Source organism: Pseudonaja textilis, chromosome 10 (assembly GCF_049901715.1).
Source record: "Pseudonaja textilis isolate UNSWEBS1 chromosome 10, rPseTex1.2, whole genome shotgun sequence".
NCBI lineage: Eukaryota > Metazoa > Chordata > Lepidosauria > Squamata > Elapidae > Pseudonaja > Pseudonaja textilis.
Genome location: NC_141999.1, coordinates 19,862,115 through 19,881,012, shown reverse-complemented (window position 1 = coordinate 19,881,012; position 18,898 = coordinate 19,862,115). Strand labels below are relative to the sequence as shown.

At 42.9% G+C, this 18,898-nt stretch overlaps 1 protein-coding gene across 2 annotated transcripts; it reads right to left on the bottom strand.

Moving 5' to 3' along the window:
- Nucleotides 1–13,445: 13,445 nt before the first annotated feature.
- LOC113452337 (phospholipase A2 inhibitor NAI-like) lies at nt 13,446–18,567 on the bottom strand. Of its 2 annotated transcripts, none has more exons than XM_087940036.1 (4): nt 18,468–18,567; nt 17,547–17,667; nt 15,397–15,507; nt 13,446–13,926 (listed from the first exon to the last, which is right to left on the bottom strand). In XM_087940036.1, the coding sequence occupies exons 2-4, from the start codon at nt 17,593–17,595 to the stop codon at nt 13,712–13,714; spliced, it is 375 nt and encodes a 124-aa protein (XP_087796162.1). In that variant the 5' UTR covers nt 17,596–17,667; nt 18,468–18,567; the 3' UTR covers nt 13,446–13,711. The 2 variants fall into 2 exon arrangements, with proteins under 2 accessions (XP_087796162.1, XP_087796163.1); XM_087940037.1 differs by having other exon boundaries at nt 17,547–17,668; nt 18,471–18,567.
- Between the last annotated feature and the right edge of the window lie 331 nt (nt 18,568–18,898).

Sequence of the window (18,898 nt, the reverse complement as noted above, 5' to 3'; positions counted from 1 at the left end):
CTCCTCCTCCTCCTCCTCCTCTCCCTCTCTTCTCCCCTCCTCCTCCTCTCAGTCTCTACCTGTCTCTCTCTCTCCCACCCACCACACAAAATTTTCCAGAGCCTCCAGAGTGTGCCTTTCTGCTTCCCCTACTCCTTGTGAATCCTCTCTCCTCCTGTTTCTCCCCACTCTCCTTTTCCCTGGAGCTGCCTTTTCCATTTTCATCTCTCAGCTGTTGCCCCCCCATAGTTCTGCTCCACTGCACTACCATTCGATTGTCTCTGCTGTAAACTACATCTCCCAGAAGTCCACTCCAGCGTGCTTCGTTCAATGTCCAAGGTGTCAGGTATCCAGGCACCAGCCTATCAGGGAAGGCTGGTTGACTGGCCTATCAGAAACAGCTACTGGTCGAGACAACCTCAGAGATGCAGATAATAACACTCTAAGGCAGGGGTCTTCAAACTTGACAGCTTTAAGACTTGTGGACTTCAACTCCCAGAATTCCTCCTCCAGTCATGTTAGCTCAGGTTTTCTGAGAGTTGAAGTCCACAAGTCTTAAACTGGACGAGTTTGAAGACCCTTGCTCTAAGAGCAGAAAGTGAAGAAGAATTAATACCACTCCTCCACTCACAATAGGATCCCCTATGCCTCCAGGCTCGAAATTTTGGGGCCTGGACAGTCTAGAACTGCGCTGCCTGCGGTCCAATCTTAAGAATACTACACAAAATTGTCAGTTACAGCATCTTATCTGTCAACGACTTCTTCAGCTTCCACCACAATAACACAGGGGCAAACAACCGATACAAACTCAAGATAAACCGCTCCAAACTCGATGGCAGAAAATACGACTTCAGCTACAAAGTGGTCAACGTCTGGAACGCCCTACCCAACTCCGTGGTCACAGCCTCAACCCCTCACAGCTTCAACCTCAAACTGTCTACCGTGGACCTCACCCCATTCCTAAGAGGTCCTTAAAGAGGGCGTGAATAAGAGCACCAACATGCCTACCGTCCCTGTCTTACTGTCCCTATTTATCTGTATTTACTCCCTTTGTTCTTGTTGATGTTCATACCTATACTTATCACCTTGTACATGTTAGATAAATAGGTAGGTAGGTAGGTAGATAAGTAGATAAATAAATAATACAGAGCTTCTAGATGAGGGTGAAGGAGAGCAAACATTGGCTTGAAACTCAACTTGGAAAAAAACGAGGATCTTGGCATCTGGAGCCATCACTTCCTGGCAACTAGAAAGGGAAGAAATGCAGGCCAGGCAGATTTTCTTGCATTTCAAGGTGACCGCAGATGAGGACTGCAGCCATGAAATTAAAAGACGCTGAAGTACTCCTTGGGAGGAAAACTACGGCAAACCTAGACATCATATTAAAAAGCAGACAACAACTTGCCAACAAGCTTCCTTATTAGTCCAAGCTGTGGTTTTCCCAGCACAGGTAGACCTCGACCTACAACCGTTCATGTAGTGACCGTTTCAAAGTTACAACATCATTGGGGAAAAAAGGACTTAGCCCCCTTTTTCACATGACCATTGCAGTATCTTCATGGTCCCATGATTAACATTCAGATGCTTAGGGACTGACTCATATTTTTGATGGTTGCAGTGACCCAGGGGTGATAAAATTCCTCTTTTGAGACCTTCTGACAAGTCAAATCCAAAGGGAAACCAGGTTCAACTAGCAACCGTATTACTTTGGAAAAGAGCTTGACACACCCACACACCCATCTGTGACAGCCCCTCAATATTGGAAGACTGCTATCCTGTCTCTCCTGGTTCTTCTCTTCACTAGGCTAGCCATGCCCAGTTCCTGCAACTGTTCTTCATGTGTTTTAGTCTTCAGTCTCCTAATCATCCTGGTTGCTCTTTTCTGTACTTTTTCTAGAGTCTCAACATCTTTTTTATAATGTGGTGAACAAAACTGGATGCAGGACATTTGCGGACGATATGATTTTTTTCATTGAGGAACCAATAGAAAGAGGACAAAAATTGATCAATGAATTAGAACAATTTGAAGCAGTAGCAGGACTCAAAATTAATAGGAAGAAAACTAAATTAATGACTAAAAATTTAACAGAAAAACAGAAAATAGAATTAGAAGTTATGGGGATACAAGTGATAAAGAAAGCTAAATGCTTAGGAATATGGTTGACAGCACATTGTAAGACACTTAAGGAAAATAATTATGATAAATTGATGCAATAGGTAAAGAAGGATTTAGAAACATGGGGTAAGCTGCAACTTTTATTATTAGGCAGATCGCTGCCATTAAAATGAATATTCTTCTGAAATTTCTATATCTATTTCAGACGGTCCCAATTAAAGTACACAAATTTTTTTTTTTAAGAACTTAATAAAATAACTGTTAAATTTATTTGGCAAGGGAAAAAACCTAGAATAAATTTAAAGGCAATGCAGGATATGAAGAGCAGGGGAGGGCTGGCACTTCCAAATTGGGAATTGTATTATATTGATGCTTCTTTAGTATGGTTGAAGGAATGGGTGAATTTAACTAACAAGAGAATATTATTTTTAGAAGGCCATGATTTGCAGAGTGGGTGGCATGCTTTTTTATGGGATGTAGGGAAAACTAGACAGAAATAGTTCCACAGACACCTAATCAGAGACTCATTATTAACTAATTGGAAGAAAATACGGAAAAAACATTATTTAAAAGTACCAATTTGGATTTCAACAATGGAGGCGATGATTCACCCAAATAATCTGGACATCACTAAAATGATTAAATATAAGGACCTATTGGATACACAAGGAAATTTGAAATCACGGCAAGAACCTCAAGAGCGGGGACTAAAAATTGATCAATGGGCATACCTTCAAATTCAAAGTAGACATAAACAGGATAAGAAAGAATTCGGAATCAACAATAAACTCCAGCAATTAGATAAAATTTTATTAGGATCAGGCAAAAAAAAATGTAACAAACTTTTATAATTATTTATTAGAAGTAGAATTAGAAGAGGAAATTGTAAAAGGGAACATGATAGCCTGGAGTAGGAATGTAGGACGTAGCATCACCCTAACAGAATGGGAAAAGGTCTGGGGTAGAAATAATAAGATTACAAAATCAGTAGCATATAAAGAAAATGCCTATAAAATGTTTTACAGATGGCACCTTCCTCCTTCGAGATTAGCGAAGATGCACCCCAATATGAGTCCGAATTGCTAGAAATGCAAAAAAAAAAAAAAAAAAGAGGGAACTTTTTTCCATATCTGGTGGTCCTGTACAGAAGCTCAAAAATATTGGCAGAAAATTAGAAATTGGCTGGAAGAAATGACAACAGAATAGACCAAATACAAACCAGAGTCCTTTTTGTTAGGGATCTTTGATAAACAAATATCAAAAAAAGCGAAATACACAGTAATACACATTTTGACAGCGGCCAGATTAGCTTTTGCCCAATGTTGGAAGCAGCCTCATGTTCCATCAGAGGAGATGATCATTCAAAAAATTTCAAGTTGTGCAGAAATGGACAAATTAACTTGGGCATTAAAAAATAAAGACACCTCAATATACTACAACAGCTGGAACTGCTGGTACAAATGGATAGGCCAAAGATAGACTTTACACTATAAGGCAAAAGAGGATAGGATAAATCCATAGTAGTGATACACAGATATATGTAAGGATTAGGTGTGTGTATATGGCATAAATTAAGGATAAAAAAAAAAGAGGTCTTACAAATTGTTGAAGATGAGAATGTTTTTAATTGTTTTCTATTTTTTCTTTCTATTTTCTTCTCCCTTTTTTTTTCCATTTGTGTATGTGCTGTCGGTTTGCTTTAATTGTAAAATCAATAAAATTTATTTATAAAAAAAGAAAAAAAATGGCCTTCTCAGCCTTAAGGTTGGCCTCTGTCTTCCTCAATCTTCGCTGCCAGGAAGTTCCATGGTTCTGCACAGGATCTGAGCAGTTTCTAGATCTTCTGGATGGAATATTGTGGTGTTGTTCTCAGGATCTTTGAGAGCCATTCTCCCCGCCAAAAGGTCACAGCCTTAAGTTCTCCTGCCACCACTTGGGACTATTTAATTGAACTCTACTTTCCCAACCCTCTCTAGTTCCTCCTTCATGCCCTGGTCCTTCTCCAGCTTCTCCTCCTTCTGATGTTGTTTTAATTGGCACCACTACATTTATTCTCATTGCTTTCTTCTGGTCTACTAGCATGATATCTGACTGATTGGCAATTAGCTATGGTACCAGTCTGGAATGTTGGATCTCGATTAGGAAGTCCCGCCCTTCATATATATCCATTTATTAAGGTTGTAGAGTGCAGCTTGTTAAATCTCCCTCTCTTTCTGTCGTATCGGCTGATACGAACAAAAGACGTGAGGCAGTGACTTGAGTTCAGCTCATTTATTACGGGAAAACACAAGTGGGGTCAGTGGGGAAAAGCCGCGGCTTATATGGATCTGGCACCGGGCGCTGCGACCAATGACAGCCGTTCGAATCGCCTGCGATCGGCTCGGCCAATCGCGGTCGATTCCGAACGGCCAATCAGTGCCGCGCGCTCGACCAATCCGGTGGCTGCGCACTTTGACCAATCCGGGGTGCCGGATTTCAAGAATGGAAATGTCCATACAGAACACTTTCTCTCTCTCCCTCTCCCATTCTCTCCCTCTCCTCCTCCCCCCTTCTCTTTCTCCCTCTCTCCCATTCTCTCCCTCTCCTTCTCCCTCACTCCTCTCTCTTTCTCAGTGTGTGTGTGGTGTGTGTGTTTGAAAGAGAGAGAGAGACTGAGTGCACACACCTTTGTGCCAGCCCAAATCCTTACATGCATCCCGAGACTTTCTTTTCTAGGTGACCAGCAGGGAACTCTGGGACTGTAAACTAAACTGGAAAGAAGAAAAACAATGCATGGATTTGTCCTCAGCATTGAGATGGCATAAATAGAACAAAATAAAAGAAGCAATTGATGAATAAAAAAACATATAAGGGTTGGAAAATCAAATTTCTCAGTGTGGCAGGCAGTTTTCTACATTCGATATACAAATAAATAAAAGTAAATATAAATCAAGATATTAAATCAGGAGGAAGGGAATGGCAAACTGTATCTATCCTGGTAGAATCAAAGAAAGGTGGATTTCTCCCCCCATCCCAAATCAAAACAATCAGGCAATGACTGGAATTCAATTATTTATGTATTTTTCATTTTACACTGTCACTTTCTTCAAACACACAAGTCTGCTGATTAAATTTCTGTCTGCTTAATGGTTTCCATTTAGGGGACTATAAGGACCTATGCATAAACATCCAAGAGCCCGTTCGATCAACTGGAGAGAATATATAGGCCAAGAAAAAGGGGGCAACTTTTGGGGTGGAAGGAAGAACTTTAGAAGAGAAGCTTCCTCAGGAGGAGCCCAAGGAACGCTGGGAAGGAGGACGCAAAGGAGGGAGGGGCCCTGTTGCAGGTAACGTCTTTAATAACAGACCCAATTTGAAAACTAGGAATAATAGCGGACATGTTGGGTAACAGGCCGGATAAAACGTCCCCTTTCAGTTCTTGTAGTTTCTTGCACTCATCTTTTGAACTGCAACTTTTCATGACGGTTACGATTTTCACCACTGGAGGAAGAGAGAAATGCCAGTGATTACAGCCATTGCTCAGAATAGAATAGAATAACATCGCTCAGAATAGAATAGAATAACAGAATTGGAAGGGACCTTGGAGGTCTTGTAGTCCAACCCCGTTTAGGCAGGAAAGCCTATACCGTTTCAGACAAATGGTTATCCAACATATTTTTTAAACCTTCCAGTGTTGAAGCATTCACAACTTCTGGAGGCAGGTTGTTCCAATGAGTAATTGTTCTCATTGTCAGGGAATTCCTCCTTAGTTCTAGGCTGTTTCTCTCTTTGATTAGTTTCCACTCATGGCTTCCTGTCCTGCCCTCAGGTACTTTGGAGGAGGTTGAACCCACCCCCTCTTCTTTGGAGCAGCCCCTCAGATATTGGAAGACTGCTGTCATGTCTGCCCCAGATCCTTCTTTTCATCAAGCTAGACTAGAGCTAAAGGAATTCAGGTTTCCAATACTATCTACACCACAGTCCCCTAACTTTTCCAGTTTTTCTGGACCACAAAGGGGCAGGGAGAGAGAAGGGATGGTTCAGGGCAAACATTTGCACACTCGTCCGCTTCTCGCACAAGTGAGGATGTGCATATGTGCTCCACTGACACTTCCATGGCCCGGTTCTGAAAATCTCAAAGCCCGGTAACAGACCGCAGCCCAGAGGGTTGTGGACCCCTCATCTACACAACCAAGCTTTCTGGGGAAGGCTGTAATGGTGGGAAAAGAAGAAAAGAGAAGAAGAGGAAGCGGGAGGGCCACTTTTGGAAAACCTGAAGGGCCATCCTCAACCTGATGATCACAGGATCCGTCAGATTTACATGGCATGCCTTACTCACGTATTGTCGTTTCAGTGGTCAAAGTCATGCAGACAGCATTCTTCAAGGGACATTCTTTCTTTGAACCAGAGCACGTATTTGAAGTAGCGGATACACAATGCTCACAAGTCAAGGAGTGAGCTGGAGAGGGGAAGAAAGTGGGAGGAGCTAAGAATATAGGATAGGGACAGGGTTTCAGAGTCGCTTTCAATATTACAAAACCAGGATGCTCAGCAGTCTTAGCTAGGCTGGCCAGACCAATGGTAAGACCCAATCAGAGCCCTATGAAGATAAAATGAGGAACTGTCTCCTAGAGACAACTTTTAGCAGGAGCCATTGTGAGGTAGAGGAGGTACGAATTGCTAACTTCTGGCAGGGAGAGGAAGAAATAAGAGAGAGAGAGAGAGAGAGAGAGAGAGCACAGGTTATACAGAAGGCAAAAACAAGTTGCATTTTTTGCATTTGTAATCTGCCAAAATTCCTGGGGAAAGTGGCCAGTTAGAAACAGGAAGGAAGCAAGCTTGTCGTTCCTAAATTGACCATTGTTTGATTATTTCATAAAAAACTGCAATACTATAAACCTTTTGGAGTCGCTGTGAGAGTGAGATGGGTGGTACGTAAATGTGATAAATAAAAAAACCTGGAGCAATTTTTTTCACCTATCAATTTTGAAGAGAAGTTTCGAGAGGTAGCAGGAGATAAAAATTTCACTTTTACTTGAAAGAGAGACCACTCGGGCCAGGTTATGTTGTCTCGAAGCTCGCCTTGTGGTGAGATAGAAGGAAAAACAAATTGAATAAATAAATAAATGGCCCACCTCAGGACCCTCACTCAATTACACCTGAGCCACGGCCAGATTAAGGGAAATTCACGTCCCAAGAATGGAAGTCCAGAATGAAAGGAAAACAACATCCTTTTGAACGGAAGCAGAGAAAGAAAATTAAGGGCAGTGGGGGCACACACTGACTAAAGTGAAGATTGGTAATGAAATAGTTAAGGGTGTGTAACTAGGGAGGATCTCTGTGGTGCATCCTTTTCTTTGATGTCCTAAAAATGTGCTTCTTTTGCTTAATGGTTCTTCCAGGGCTAACATGGTTATTTGTTTTATTCAGAAAGTTATTAAAACAGTAACCTTGATTTTTTATTTATCTATATATATATAAAATACATTTTTCGTTATCACATTTCCAATTTTACAACGGCAGTGTACTGGCTATATCAAGTCCTTTTTAAATATACATCATAGTATACATCCTGGTTATAACTATTATTCTCATAGTCATGCAGTATAGTCTCTTTTAAATACGTACTGTTGTACATCATAATTCACTATTCACTATTACTTTCATAGTTGTACCATAGGGCTAACAGGGTCATATGAAAAGGCCAGGAGGGTGGCAGATTCTCTCTTGCGTTAAATACTTATCAATGATCTTTGGTTTAATCTGACTCTACTTTCTCCCCACCCCCAGCAAACCACTCCATCTTTGAGCACTTCTGGAGGCTTTTCACAGCCCTAAGTGACCCCCTGCAAGTGGTCATTGTGGAGGAGCCTCCTTCGCTCCACTGACAACTCCCCCCTCCCAGGAGAACAACCCTGACCATACCTGTGGCCAGGAGGATGGAGAAGAAGAAGAGCCCCAGCAGAAGCTGCATGGTGATGGGTTAGGCACAGAGGTTTTTTTTTTTTTTTTTTAAATAGGATGTCTTCTTGAAGGGACACAACTGTGTGGCCTGGAGATTCTGCAAAACAACACACAAGGTAAGCATAGACAAAAAAAAAAAGAGAGGATATGAAATAAAACTGCTGTTTTATTCCCCGTGAAAATTCAAAGTTGTCTCTGATTATTACCACTTTATCACCTTTTGCATAGATTTTGGAGGACGATTTGGCCTCCAGAGTGGCAATAAGGTAATCTCTCCAGGCAATACTTATTTGTTTATGTATTTTTAACAATGGTTTGTTTGTTAGTTTACACCTTGCCTTTGCTACACGTGATGAGCAACTCGAGGCAGCGAGCATACCTAATATTCCTTTTTTTCCTCCTATTTTCCCCCCACCCGCTGTAACCTGTGCAGGACAGTCATTGAGAGAGACAGGAGAGTAAATGGTGGGCCTAGAATTCATTGCCTCTGTGGTGATTGGCCCAAAGTCACCCAATCAGCTTTCGTGCCTATGTGGGGCCTAGAAGTTTTAGCTTCATGTCTTAGTCACTACGCCAATCTCTCTCCTCCCCTCTTTTTCTCTCTCACACTCCCCCTTTCTTTCTCTCTCTCCCCCTCTCTCTTTCTCTCTCCCTTTCTCTCTCTCTCTCCCCCTTTCTTTCTCTCCCCCTCTCTCTCTCTCCCTCCCCCTTCTCTGTCTCTCTCTCCCTCTCCCCGCCTCTATTCCTCCCCACTTTCTCTCCCCTCTTTCTCTCCTCTCTTTCCTCCCCTTCTCTGTCTCCCTGTCCCTGCCTCTGTTCCTCCCCTCTCTTTCTCTCCCTCTCCCTCTCCCTGTCCCTTTCTCTTTCTCTCGCCCCATCCCTCTCTTTCTCTCTCCTCCTTTTTCCCTCTCTCCCCCTCTCTTTCTCTCTACCCTCTTTCTCTCTATCCCTTTCTCTCCCCTCTTTCTCTCTCCCTCCCCTTCTCTGTCTCCCTCTCCCTGCCTCTATTCCTCCCCTCTCTTTCTCTCTTTCTCTCTACCCTCTTTCTCTCTCCCCCTTTCTCTCCCTCTCTTTCTCTCTCCCTCCCCTTCTCTGTCTCTCTCTCCCTCTCCTGCCTCTGTTCCTCCCCTCTCTTTCTCTCCCTCTCCCTCTCCCTGTCCCTTTCTCTTTCTCTTGCCCCATCCCTCTTTTTCTCTCTCCTCCTTTCTTTCCCTCTCTCCCCTCTCTTTCCCTCTTTCTCTCTACCCTCTTTCTCTCTCCCCCTTTCTCTCCCCTCTTTCTCTCCCTCTCTTTCTCTCTCCCTCCCCCTTCTCTGTCTCCCTCTCCCTGCCTCTATTCCTCCCCTCTCTTTCTCTACCTCTCCCTGTCCCTTTCTCTTTCTCTTGCCCCATCCCTCTCTTTCTCTCTCTTCCTTTCTTTCCCTCTCTCTCCCTCTCTTTCCCTCTTTCTCTCTACCCTCTTTCTCTCTCCCCCCTCTTTCTCTCCCTCTCCCTGCCTCTCCCCCTCTCTCTCTTCCTCTCTCTCTCTCTGCTTCTCTCTTTCTCTCTCTTCTCTCTCTCCCTCTCTTTCTCTCTCTCTCTCTCTCTCCCTCCCCCTTTCCCTCCTCCCTCTCTCTGAAAGAAACATGTTGGGAGCAATCTGCCTCTCCTTCCACTTCCTTTCACTGGAAGTGGCTTCTGTGCTCGTACAGAGGACACCTTCCCGACACAAAGCAAGACACCTCATCCTTGAAAGCAGAAGTTACAGGAACTGTGGGAGGTTCATCACTGGAAGCTTTAAAGAAGACTGCCATCTGTCAGACTCTGGGAACCATTGTAAATAAATGTCTCTTGCCAAGTACTGACATTTTGATCCTGTGATTGTAGGAAATGTTGCAATGGTTGTAAGTCTGAGTGCTAGTTGTCCTTTTTTAAAGTGCTGTTGTAACTTTGAGCAGTCACTAAACAAATGGATGCAAGTCAAAGACTACCTGTAGTGCTTGGAAATTCCCCAAAGCACAATAGGATAGGATGGGATGGGATGGGATGGGATAGAAAATGGAATGGAATAGAAAATGGAATAGGATAGAATAGAATAGAATAGAATAGAATAGAATAGAATAGAATAGAATAGAATAGAATAGAATAGAATAGAATTAGAATTCTTTGTTGGCCAAGTGTGATTGGATACAAAAGGAATTTGTCTTTGGTGCATATGTTCTCAGTGTACATAAAGAAAAAATAAAACCATACCAGGAAACAGCAGAACAATATAAATTGTAAAAATGCAAGCAACATGGTTATAGTCATAAGTGGGAGGAAATAGGTAATAGGAAGGATGAGAAGAAGAATAGTAATACAGTCTTCGTAAATTGTTTAACAGTGTTGTGGGAATTTGCCATGCCCCTGGTGAAGACTGACTCTGAGGAAGAGGAGGAACAGCCAACAGGGAGTGGGAGTGTGGCTCCAGAGGTAGTGGAGGAGGCTGGGGAAGGGCAGAGGCCAGCTGAGCCGTCAGAGGAGGACCCAGGCCCATCCCCTATCCATCGTAGGGCACACAGGGAATCTACTCAGGAGGAGAGGGCCTTGATCCTCTTCATGGGCTGCAGGTGTGACAACTGAATAAGAGTTTGCACCTGCATTCTGGCAAACGCTGGAGATAAAAGCGTGTTTTATTTTGGTTTGCGGTTATCTTGGTTGGCGTCCTCCCAACAGACTGTGCCTTGTTATCTCCTTGAATTTGGTAAATACTTCTCCTGTTCTGTTGTGGAAATTTCATCATTGTAGTTTGTTTGGTTTTTATTTTCACCTCTATCTGCTCATGAAATTGGGACTGTATTGCTTTCTTCTGAAGTCTATTTTTGAGCACGTTTTATCTCCAACTGAGAATTATTGAACAGTGGGGCCAAGTTGGAGGCATTAAAGGACATTTATTTACGTTTTGGATTTTGTTACGTTTGTGTTACACTCTGGGTCATCACAGAATTAGTTGCTGAGCAGAGTGATGGCATTCGGGGGGAAACTGTCCTTGTGTCTAGTTGTTCTGGTGTGCAGTGCCCTATAGTGTGGTTTTGAGGGTAGAAGTTGAAACAATTTATGTCCAGGATATGAGGGGTCTGTAGATATTTTCACAGCCCTCTTTTTGACTCATGCAGTATTCCTCAAGGGAAGGCAGGTTGGTAGCAATTGTTTTTTCTGCACTTCTAATTATCCGTCTGATTTGTTTGGTTGCAGAGCCAAATCGGACAGTTATAGAGGTGCAGGTGACAGACTCAGTGATTCCTCTGTAGAACTTAATCAGCAGCTCTCTGGGCAGTTTGAGCTTCCTGAGTTGGCGCAGAAAGAACATTCTTTGTTCTGCTTTTTTTGATGACGTTTTCGATGTGAGGTGTCCATTTTAAGTCTTGAGATACGATAGAACTTAGAAACTTGAAAACAAAAACAAAAAAAAAGACGCGTAGTTTTTTTTTTAAAAAAAAGCTTCCTGCAAGCCAGAAAGATGAGGAAATTATTTCATGACTAACAGAGGTGCAATCTGCTCAGGTTTGTGATGGTGTTTCCAAGAATGTGTCCTCAAATCGTTTTCCAAGTGGGTGCAGCCCTACTACACACAGCAATAGCTCGGTTGTACCTTCTGTTCCATCTTATAAATGCATTAGATCTCCCTTACGTCCATGTGCACATAATTGGAAAAGGCACAAATGAAGTTGGTGAGACATTACGAAGATGCAGGGTGGGGCAGGGCAAGGCAGGAGAGGGAATGGAGAAGAGAAAGGAGGGAGGGGAAGGAAGGGAAAGAAATAGATCAGGAGGGAAGGGGAAGGGGAGGGGAGGGGGGGATGCAGAGGGAAGAAGAGGGAAGGGGAGCCGGATATTAAAAAAAAAGAGAAAGGCAGATGGCGAATTGGCTTATCTCAGAAAGAGCAGCTAAGTCCAAATGGAATGAAACCGTCAAGACTGATCCACACTTTTGCCTACATTTTCCCTTTGCCGCAGCTTGACAATAACAGGGAGGAGGGTGGATGGAATGCAGGGGTTGGCTGCTATTCTCAAGGACACACCGAGCAGATGTCCTGGCCTGGCTGGCTGTTTCCCATAACAAAATGAACAGCAGTGATTGATGGGCGCTTTAGACTGGGGTGGGGGACCGTAAGGAAAAGGAGGAAATCAACCAAGCTTGCTTTTGCACTGGGAAACACTGAGTTGGTTTCGGTTCTTCTGTGCCGATGTGGTTTATTCAGTAAAGTTTTATACTCTCGGCAAAATTATGTCCCTGGAATTCCTTTTTTCTGGATTCGACAACCTGGAAAGGGGCATTTCAAATAGTCTGCCTTCAATGAGAACAAGAAATTCATTTTGCAGGATTCAAGGTTCTGTATTTATCCTTGACTAATGTTAAAATTACCCAATGAAAAATGGCATGTTTATTTCTTTGATTCAACCCAGTGTGGTAGAACTTTGGATAGTTTTCATTAAGATGGCCCAAACTTTATACAAAAGTTTGGACTTGAAGACCTCCAAGGTTCCTATCAGTTCTCTTCCGATTGACGCAGAATGTTGGCCTTGGACAGAGATTTGAAGACCAGCTTCTCTGGTGAAAACCTCGCAAACTTAGTAAACCCCAGCTCCCTAATGGTACTATTCAGAGTTGAGCAATCCAACCATAGTAACTACCAATGACATCAAAGAAAGCGCCTGGCCTTCCATTCCTTAAGCCCTTGATGGTGAGCCTATGCCATGTATGCTGGAAGTGGCACGCAGAGCCATCTCTCCGGGCACCCCAGCTGTCGCCCGTTGCTCTTCTGGGTTATGGCGTGCCCATACATGCCAGCCAACTGGTCTCTGCATGCACAGGAATGCCAGAAACTGGAAGAGCAGTTCCCCGGAGTGCATGCATGTGGTAACCCCCAAAATAACCTGCCCATTTAACTGATAATGCTTGTGTCAACTTCAGGCAGCAGCACAAAGTTAAGAGGGCAATAGTCCACTAAATAAGATTGTAGAGTGGAGCTTCTTAAATGTTCTTTTGTGTGCGTATAAGTGTGTGTATGTGAGTGCACAGGCGTTCCCCTGAATCTTTGAGCCAACTCAATTCCTTAAATGTGTTGGTGAAGCTTTCTTGTAGAGCAGGCAACTAGAGGAACTGCAGTGCTGTCAACTAAGCTGGAAAGAAGAAAAACGATGCATGCCTTCAGGATTCAGATGGCACAAACCGAATAAAATGAACAGTTGATCAATAAAAGAATATGTAATAGTTGGGAAAAAAATCAAATCTCGGTGAGATGGGCAGTTTCTACATTTGATATACAAATAAATAAAAACAAATCACATCAAATCTGGATGAAGGGCGTGGCAAACCAACCCTGTAGAATGGAGAATTTTTTTTTTCTTCCTCCAAATTAAAAAAAAAAAAAATATCGGGCCATGAATGGAATCCAATTGTTTATTATTTATTGTTTTCTGTATTTGAATTATACATTTTTTTCCTCTTCAAACACACATTCAAGGCTGCTGGTTATATATTTGTTGGCTTAACTAGTTTCCATTTGGCTGATTATATATTTGTCTACTTGGCTGGTTTCAGTTTGAGAAAATATAGAGATCTATGCATAACATTGAAGATCCTGCCTGATCAGCTGGTGAGAATATATAGGCCAAGAAAAAGGGGACAACTTCTTGAGTGGAAGGAAGAACTTTAGAAGAGAAGCTTCACCAGGAGGAGCCCAAGGAACGCTGGGAAGAAGGATGCAAAGGAAGGAGGGGCTTTGCTGCAGATAGCTTGTTTAACGATTGCTCCAGGTGGAACAGTGGATATTTGCTGAGTGATAGCCTTTCCTTTCGAATCTTCAAATTTCTTGCAAGCATCTTTTGTACTGCAACTTTTGACAGTGTTTGTAAATTTCTCGGGTCCTGGAGAAACAGAAATATGTCAGCGATCAGATCCATCACTCCGACTTAAAAGAAACCCCCCACCCCTCCAGCCTAGTACAGGTTTCAAATATAGGTAAGTCCTCAACTTAGAATCACAACTGAGCCCCAACATTTATGTCACCGAGTAAGGCAGCGGTTAAAAATGACTTTTGTCCCGTTTTAGAATTGTTCTTGCCATCGTTGTTATTTTGTGCTATTGTTTGAACAGTGCAGGAAAAGGCCTTTGGGCGGAAATCTGTCCTCGCTGAAAGCAGAAGTGTCTATGGTTCTCACAGGTTAATTGAAACATCCTCGCCCCACGCATTCAGAAATGGATGGGGTTCGATTGGGCGACATAGGCGGATTATCTTTGTTTGCGGGTAATAAGAACGCACCCTCAAGCATATCAGATCGGACTATAAAAGCAATTTGTTTTGGGAGTTCCCTTCAATCAGATTTTGAGCTACAGACATTTGCAATATTTCATCCCCCAAAAGTATGGAGAACAATGGCAACAACATGCCAACCCTGAGACACACACACACATCCATACATACACGTGAGGCGATTTTGATTCAATACTCTGAAAGTTGGATCTAGTTAGCCAACTATAGTTTCATCAATAGCCCATGATTCTGCAAGGGCAGGAATCTCTTACAGGCAGTCCTTGACTTATAACCACAATGGAGCCCGAAATTTCTGTTGCTAAGTGAAACAGTTAAGTCGGTTTCGCCCCATGTTACAACCCCGTGGTTGTGAAGTGAATTCTGGCTTCTCCAATTGACTCTGCTTGTCAGAAGGACGCAAAAGGAGATCACAAGAACCCGGGACGCTGCAACCATCATAAATATGAGTCAGTTGCCAAGTGTCTGGATTTTGATCCCATGACCACGGGGATGCTGCAATGGTCGTAAATGTGAAAAACAGTCCTTTTTTCAGCGCCGCTGTAACTTCAGCCACTAAACCAACTGTACATGACCAGGCTCAAATGATCCCACTTCGGACAATTATGTGAGGGCAGCTCAGAGGTCTTCAAACTGGACAGCCTTAAGACTTGTGGACTTCAACTCCCAGAATTCCTCCTCCAGTCCTGTTAGCTCAGGGATTCTGGGAGTTGAAGTCCACAAGTCTTAAACTGACCAAGTTTGAAGACCCTTGGCTCAGTTCTTTTGAGGAGGATATAATGTGGAGAACAATCGAGGACAAGAGAAAAAAGAAGACAACCAGTATCGAGGTTGGATGGACTTCCTTACACTGGTGATGGTGGGGACACAGTCAGAGTACCTGAAGGGCCATCATCCACCTAGGGGTCTCCAACCTTGGCAACTTTAAGACTTAAAGTTTTAAAGTTGCCAAGGTTGGAGACCCCTGATTTACCTGATGGTATATGATCCATCAGATTTATGGAGCTTGCAAAATCCACGTTATTTATTCCCTTGTTGGGAAGAAAAGAGAACTTGTCTTACTCACCGAATTCAGTCGTCAATGTCATGCAGACAGCATTGTCATTATTACACTCTTGCGTTTGACCAGTACAATCTGTACCTTGTGAGACGCATACTTCACAAGACAAGGCACTGCCTGGAGAGGGAGGAAAAAATTAGGCACTAAGAAAGGGCTGGGATAAGGAAGCAGAAAATGCTTCCAATATTACAGGTGGCCTTTGACTCACAACTACAGCTGGACCCCAAATTTCTGTTGTTAAACATTTCTTAAGTCAACCTTGACCCCTTTTTACAACCTTTCTCGACGTGGTTGTTAAGTGAACCACTGCAGTTAGTAACCCAGTGTTGTGGTTAGCTGGCAGCAGGTGAAGAGAGCGAGGATGCAGATGAGGGGCCAGGACCATTAGGGAGTGGACTGCTGTCTTCAGAGATTGTGGGGGCTGGCAGCAGCAATGAGGAGTTTCCCGAGGAGCCTGTGCCAAGTGAGCATGCGCGCAGGGCTGTTCATAGGAAAGAGCAGCTGGAGCATCACGGGCAACTCAGGAGTAAGGCTGCAAGGTATTGGCCCCTCCTTCAAGAAGATAAAAGCCAGCTGTGAAGCGAACCTTCTTTGCGGGAAGCTAAAATGTTTTGAAACTCAGCCTCGTGGACATTGCAATATCTTATTTGGTATTTGAAGACTCTTGTATTGTAAAATATTTCTTAGCTGTTATTTTTGGCAAGCCTCACACAGTTTTGGCGAGGCTTGTGTTTATCAAAGTTAATTAGTTTGCAGCAGCCTTTTAACGGGGGATTCGTAAGAATCATTAAAAGGTTTCTGTTCCCTTTGGTTTGTGTTGGTTTTATTGGAAAAGAGTTTGGGTCAGAACACCCAGTGGTTAAGTGAATCTGGCTTCCCCAATGACTTTGCTTGTCAGAAGGAAGCCTAAAGTGTCCCAGGGACACTGCAACCCTCATAAATATGAGTCGGTTGCCAGAGTCTGAATTTTGACCCCGTGATCATGAGGATGCTGCATTGGTCGTAAGCATGAAAAATGGTCATAAGTCACATTAAGGAAAACTTAGAAGTAGATGAAGAACTCTTCCAGAGACGAGGTTTGGCAGAAGGCCTTGTGAGGCAGAGGAGGTGCACGCAACTAACTTTAGGCAGGGAGGGGAAAAAATAAATTAGGTGAACAGATTTGACAGAAAGCAAAAACAAATTGCCTTTGTTCCATTTGGAATCTGCCGAAATTCCCGGGGAAAGTAGCCAGTTAGAAATAGGAAGGAAGCTTTTTGCTTTCTTAAATTGACTATTGATTGTTCCACAGGAAAGATTATACGATGATGTTAGTAGGACAAAATAATGGCGTGATAGCTTTCGCTTCCTGTTCGAAGGGACACCCCTTCTCACACAATTAAGAGGGTAACAATGGTCTCTTCAGCTCTTTGTTTATTGCCATTAAACTGGGATTAGCTGGACCGTTTCCCATCAGAACATCCCAGAAAAAGGTGATGATGATAATGCAATTCTAGAAAGCTGCCAAGAAATCAACCAAAAGACCCAGCAGCCCCAGAAGAAGAAGAAGAAGAAGAAAAACAGGAGTCATCTATATTCTATAACACCCAGTGTAATGACTACAACAGCCACTACACAGAACAAAAGGAACAGAACATTTGCAGAATGCATCCAACGAACAGCCAGTAGACGTGATGAAAACTCTTTAATTTCACAACGTAGGAACAGACTTAACCATAATTTCAATTGGGAAACAGCGGATAAAGACAGTGAGTGGGAGGGGAGGAATTGTATAAGTGCAGTGTGGCAATGAAATAGTTGTGGATATATAGAAATAAGGGGGGAAACATCTGTGGCACCTCCTTTTCCTTACTAGTGTTTATTATTAAGCTAGTGTTTATTTTGATTAATGGATAATCCAGAGCAAACCTGGCTAGGTGAAAGGACCATGAGTGGTAAGTTCTCTTTTGACTATGTTTCAATAAACCTTGCTCTAGTCTGTCTCTACAACCGCTGTTTTTCAAGCAAAGCACACCAGCTTTGAGAATTTCTGAAGGCTTTTTGCAATTCTACTATAGGAAATCCCCCCACCCCAAGGGGCTGTTATGGAGGATCCTCCTTAGACAACCCCCCCACACACACACACACACATACTCCGAGGACAGCCCTGATCATACCTGTAGTCAGGAGGACGGAGAAGAAGAAAACTCCCAGCAGAAGCTGCATGGTGATGAGTTAGGCACGGAGGTTTCCAAAAAAAAAAAAAAACAAGGAAGGAAAACACTTTTCTCAGCCAACCTGTTAAAAATGCAAACCTGTTAAAAGGGTCAGCCATTCTCTTTAGACCCCACAACTAAAACAAATGTAAGTGGCAGCCACTCAAATTGGTGAGTTTTGCTTCATAAACAAATCATATTAAAGAAATGGTGCTCACTTTCTTAGCCCAGTAGTTCAATGGCAAAATTTAATTTTTGCATTGGGTGACATGAACACACGGGCAGAAAGATCTGCCAACTCTATGCCGAAATCTAGCTCGCAATTAACTAAAAGCTTAGTATCTCTCTCCCCCACCCCTCTCTCTCCTTTCTTTGCTTTTACAAAATAAACTTCTGCTTCCCAACCGCCTTGTGGGAAAGCTTTATCATATATATATGATAAAGCTTTTGCTATTTTGTAATCAAATATATATATTTTCCCTATTAGCGGAAGATTCCCCAGCCTCCTGCTTGAAAAAGCATTTGGGGCGGGTTCATTGTATTGAGATTATCCTCAGGAAAAATTAATTGAAAAGCTGGAAAACAGGAAAACAGGCGAAGAGATGCTTGTCTAAGAAAAGTGCAAATCTCCTTACACATCCATTTGCTACTTTGTTAGAAGAAACCAAGGTGGTACCCGTGGAATGTCTTAATGAATTGCACTGCAATCTGCAGCCTCCTTTGGAAAAAAGAGCATTGCTTCTCTCTGCCTACCCCACCCAAATGCAGAATATGTCACTTAAATCTTCGGGATACACTAACATGGACTATTCGTGGTAAATAGGAAGCTCGGACTTCATTATCTCATGGAAATTCTCATCTCAAAGAGACCAAAATACTTACAACAGCTGCCGTGAAAGAAATCCAGGAAGAAGAGGGCGAAGAACCTGATGTTGTTTGAGATCCAAGCTTATGAACAGTCGAGCAGCCTCTGCCTGTGTCTGGCCAAGAATTTCAGAGGGGAAAACATCTTTATAAAGGGAGGAGCTTAGTGCAAAGCACCCCACCCTTATTTCTGAAATCACGAGGACTAGTAAAAAAAAGGAGAGGTGGGGGGAATAGCAGCTTTGCAGATTAGGCCCCATGAGGTAATTTTTGCTTTTCTCTAAACAGCTTTGATGTCACATAAATCAGGTACATTTGACAAAGAGTCAGAGGGTGGATGACACTGTGGGAAAAATGAGCAGAAGGAATGGCTGCATCTCCATGCATCTATAATGATGAGTCACCGCAAACCCCAAGTGCGGGTGTATTTTTGCTTTAAGGCTTGTTAG

What these genes read in the sequence shown, in the direction of transcription:
- LOC113452337 (XM_087940036.1), bottom strand. Translation starts at nt 17,595, where the DNA reads ATGCAGCTTCTGCTGGGAGTTTTCTTCTTCTCCGTCCTCCTGACTACA. An exon ending in CTCCGTCCTCCTGACTACAG is followed by an intron (nt 15,508 to 17,546) that starts GTATGATCAGGG and finishes CTCCCTCTCCAG; the next exon opens with GCAGTGCCTTGTCTTGTGAA. An exon ending in GACATTGACGACTGAATTCG is followed by an intron (nt 13,927 to 15,396) that starts GTGAGTAAGACA and finishes CTGTTTCTCCAG; the next exon opens with GACCCGAGAAATTTACAAAC.